We start from the raw sequence: 4,349 nt of genomic DNA, 5'->3' as shown, positions 1-4,349 counted from the left end.
TCAGCAGGACCCACTTCATATAAATTACGGTTGTAATTCACTGGGACCTTTGCTTCTCAACAAATTTTAAGATGATTCGAATGTGTGTGTGAACGCACATGCATTTCTCACTGAACTACGACAGGGTACGAACTGGAACGTAGTCCCCGCTCCATGAAAAGAAGCATCTATATTCTCAGATCCAGTCTCAGATGAAAAAGAATCATCTGCAACTACAAAAGGAGTTTTTAAAAACGCTGCAAACAAGCCAATATTCCTTTCCAGTCAGACATACTCACATCGACATGCAGCAGTGACCTACCTGCCCTTTGCGCTCCAGCCCTCACATTCTGAAGCATCTACTAGCCCATCCTTAAAGCTGCAATCAGTCGGGCTACATCCACATCTGCACTCTGCCAGATGTTGACATTGCCAGTGTCACGTACGGAAGAGTCCAGCTTGCTTAAAACGCGTGCTCCAGTTTATGAACCCTGGCTGTCTCGTAACATGGTGCCACCATTCTAAACCAGTGTCTTGGCCGTCACCACGCCCCAGGGATATAAAATATGGCCGAGGAAGGGAAAAAACAGCCAAACCCAAGAACCAAAACAACCAGCTTCCAACTTTAACTCACCTAAAACCAGTAGACATTGAGTAAAAACATTGCGTTGAGCATATATGCTGGAATAAGCACCAATAAGAACAGATTTGGTACGTGATAAAGGGTACTCATGTACACACACATGTAGACATATATATCCCATACATGTACAGACGCGCTCGTGTGTACATATACAGGGGAATCGGGCTCAATGTCCTTACGGGTCCCTTCCAACTCGAGACATTCTATGAAGCTATGATCCCTTATCCAAAGTCTACGGGATGCAATAGTGAACAGCTTATCTGTAAAGTTAGAGTGTACCGATGGGTGACGTGGCTCCTGTCAGCTTCTCTCCTTTCAGCTGAGTTTTTAATATCAGAGGAAAAGCATCTGGTGTATGTTCAGCCTTTTCCTCTATACAGCTGACTCAGATGTTGTTTGCTGCCTTGCAGTCTTACTGTTAGAAACCAAGAGGAAGAGAGAGCACGGAGAGCATCCCATGAACTCCAGGCAGAGGGTATTCCAAACTGCGAGGAAAGGTATGGCCTGTACTAAGTGTTCTGTCGCACTAAAATGAAACAAAACCCAACAAACCATACTAAATAAAGTGAATTACCTGAAATATGCAAATAACTCTTATTACCCATTTGCCGTTTATGCTGAATCTGCAGTCATCTGCCTCTCACCTAAGGCACCGCAGGTCTGATCTATAATCTTTTACCGTATTGATATGCAGCATGTAACCACATCCTCACGCTGACAACACGGCAGATCAAACCTGGCCTTGTAAACACAGTCTTCCTTTGGTCTGAAATCATTTTTAAATACATCCTGTTCCCACCCAGCCACTCTGCGATGAAGCTAACTGGCACTGCCAGCCTTATAAAAATAATAAATGTCAGGAGGACCCGAGATCCTCCCAAGGGGCAGGCAAGTGTCTCTTCAGAACTCCTCAAACTGGTAGGAGCCCCTGTAAGGCAGAGTTCGCACTCGGGTAGTTCCAGTCAGGAATTAGAGCCCCGTGAACCTGTCGATTTTGGTCCATCGTGATGGCAGATACCTCCTGCCAGCTGCAGACAGCTTGAGTAACAATCGTTCATTTCTCTCTTCTTGTCCTCTCCTTCCTCCTCAAGTCCTGCTCCTACTCTTGAAGAAGTCAATGCCTGGGCTCAATCATTTGACAAGCTGATGCTTACTCCAGCTGGCAGAAATGCTTTTCGTGAATTTCTACGGACAGAATTCAGCGAGGAAAACATGCTTTTCTGGATGGCCTGTGAGGAGCTAAAACAAGAATCCAACAAAAGTGTCATTGAAGAAAAAGCAAGACTAATTTATGAAGATTATATTTCCATCCTTTCTCCAAAAGAGGTGCGTTACCTTCCCCAACATGGTCTTTGATGCTGCATTGCACGGTCAGTTCTAACACCAGTTAAAGCTACAACAATATTGAGGGAGAACTTCACCCCCTCCACATTTCCCTGTCATCAAGTAGAGATTTGGAGGGGGGAAAGTCAGACCCATGGTTGAGGTGAGATGGTCAAAGCCACTTACACTGGCTGTATGAAACCTCCTCCTACGCTACCCCGGCATGCGGACAACATTAGTTTGAGGTCTAATATACCAATGGTCATTTTACCCTTGCTCCACAATTTTATTGGTCGGACAGAGCAGTTTCTCATTTCTTTGCACTAGGAAGGGGAGTGTACACCTCTCCAAAAGCCACAAATAGTGTTATTTGCAAAGCACGTGTTGCTGACAAAATCCAGCACACAACAAACACACTGACTTCCCGAAAGTTTTCAAAGCCACTCGGCACTTTGCTGTTAGCAAATGTGTCAAGTCGTGAAGACACCTCAGTTCAGTTTGAATATAACCCAGCCAAGCAGGCTGGGATTTTAAACCTCCCAATACCCTCGCAAAACTCAAACTTAATTGTGCAAGCTGTACTTACGCACTTATAAAAACGCTGTTTATATCTAGTCGGTCTGTTCCAGTAACACTAATATTTTTCTACAGAGACTAGAGCCTTGCAGAAGAAAAAATGGCAGCGTTACTCGTACGTTGTATGGAATTATTACATAGCCATGCCTGCGGTTCCCATCAATTCTCCCTGCTTTTTAACAGGAATTTGATTAAGCAACAGCTTCCCAGGTTACAGCTTCCGTCTGCGTCATGCTGCTGACTCCAAATTCGGTCTCTTTGCAGCAGCAGCGACTCCCAAGGAAACGAACTGTCACTAAAAATTACAAATCCTCTCTACTAGAGAGCAGGAAGCTGGTCTGGAAATAGTCCGCCGGTCTCTCGGGTTTCAGTAATAAGGGGGTTGCAGGCGGCCTTCTTCAAAGGAAGGTCACCGCAGCGAGAAGATTTCTCTAACCACACTCAAGAAATTACTACTTCCAAATTTCACCACAGTCATTTTTGCCTAAGTCTATTTTAGCAGTTTTTACACTCTTGAAGGACAGCGGCTGGTTTTCTTCCCAGCCAGTAAAGCCCCACATGCACTGTTCCCCAGTATTAATTATGTGACTTTCCTATTTCAATACACAGGTCAGTCTGGACTCCAGAGTAAGAGAAGTTATTAACCGGAATATGCTGGAACCCTCACAGCACACCTTCGATGACGCACAGCTTCAGATTTATACCTTAATGCACAGAGACTCCTACCCCCGGTTCATGAACTCGGCTATTTATAAGGACTTGCTTCAGTCCTTATCTGAAAAATCCATTGAAGCATAGGATTTTTTTTTTCTTAAATGTATTTATTTTAAAACCAATGGAACTCTGGGCTACACCGATCCACAGGGAATTTAGAATTAATCAGATATTCACCTGAAAATAACTCAGGCAAGTTTTACTACAGACTGAATGATTTAAACCCGCACGAGGCTCTGACACAATCAGCTAAAAACGGTTTCTGGTCAAATTCAGTGCTGCTTTGCAAAAGAGAACAAAGAGAAAATGTTGGTGTTCAAAAAATGCCGCATTTTTTCCAACGCTGCACGCAACTCAGATGCAAATCTGTTACAGCGTATGTCTGAGGTACCAATGCCAGCTGAGCACGAGAACTAAATTTTATTTCTAAGAGGAGCGTTAGAATTTTCTTGAAAGCCAAAGCAGCCACCCCATCCACCCTGCGGCCACAGAACACACGGTGCGGTCAGTATCCGGGTTACGCTAGACAAAGTTTCTCACGCCGTACACCGGTACTCGCCCCTTGTCTGGGTGTATTTAATGTGTACGCAGTGCACCAGTGGAAATCAGGAGGGCAACCCCCAGTTTATGGAAGCCGACAGCTGAAATAATGCTGTTGATAAAAATCTTTTGCTGAAGAATTGTTATTTTACTACTAGAGGCTGCTGAAAGCATTTTTAAGTTCATATTGTTGATGTTTATAAAGTTAAATTATTTACCTAAGAGGAAGAAGAGTCTGGGCATTTAAATTGCAAAATAAAGCACAAGGATTCTTGCATGTTTTTCTCTTCCCTCGGTGGGTAGATGTCGAAACCGTGAACTATTGACTCCTGAGAGGATGGCAGTACCAACCATCTTGGGTTTGTACGTGTTAAATTCTACCACTACCTGACCTGTAAGGCTTCTATCATAGATACACACACATTTAAGTGATGAGAGAAGGAAGCTGGCACCATCCCGATGGGACACAGCACCATCCCAGACTGTCCAAAAGAAAAGCAACAGCTCTACCCACTAACAAACCACGTTCACTCACAGCATCCCCAAAGCATTACACCGGATTTCTGGTCCTACC

The 4,349-nt window shown here is 44.2% G+C and overlaps 1 protein-coding gene across 1 annotated transcript in view; it reads left to right on the top strand.

Moving 5' to 3' along the window:
• RGS20 (regulator of G-protein signaling 20) overlaps positions 1 to 3,619 on the top strand; it is a 6,714-nt gene extending 3,095 nt beyond the window's left edge. Inside the window, exons 2-4 of the mRNA XM_010132781.1 lie at positions 1,033 to 1,119; positions 1,714 to 1,948; positions 3,131 to 3,619. Coding sequence (XP_010131083.1) covers positions 1,033 to 1,119; positions 1,714 to 1,948; positions 3,131 to 3,319 — 511 coding nt within the window. The 3' untranslated portion in view covers positions 3,320 to 3,619. The remainder of the gene's footprint in view (positions 1 to 1,032; positions 1,120 to 1,713; positions 1,949 to 3,130) is intronic.
• The last annotated feature ends 730 nt before the right edge of the window (positions 3,620 to 4,349 follow it).

This window comes from Buceros rhinoceros, unplaced genomic scaffold, assembly GCF_000710305.1.
Source record: "Buceros rhinoceros silvestris isolate BGI_N320 unplaced genomic scaffold, ASM71030v1 scaffold12390, whole genome shotgun sequence".
NCBI classification, from domain to species: Eukaryota; Metazoa; Chordata; class Aves; order Bucerotiformes; family Bucerotidae; genus Buceros; species Buceros rhinoceros.
The sequence above is the reverse complement of the archived record's forward strand: the minus strand, read 5'-3'. Positions and strand labels throughout refer to the sequence as shown.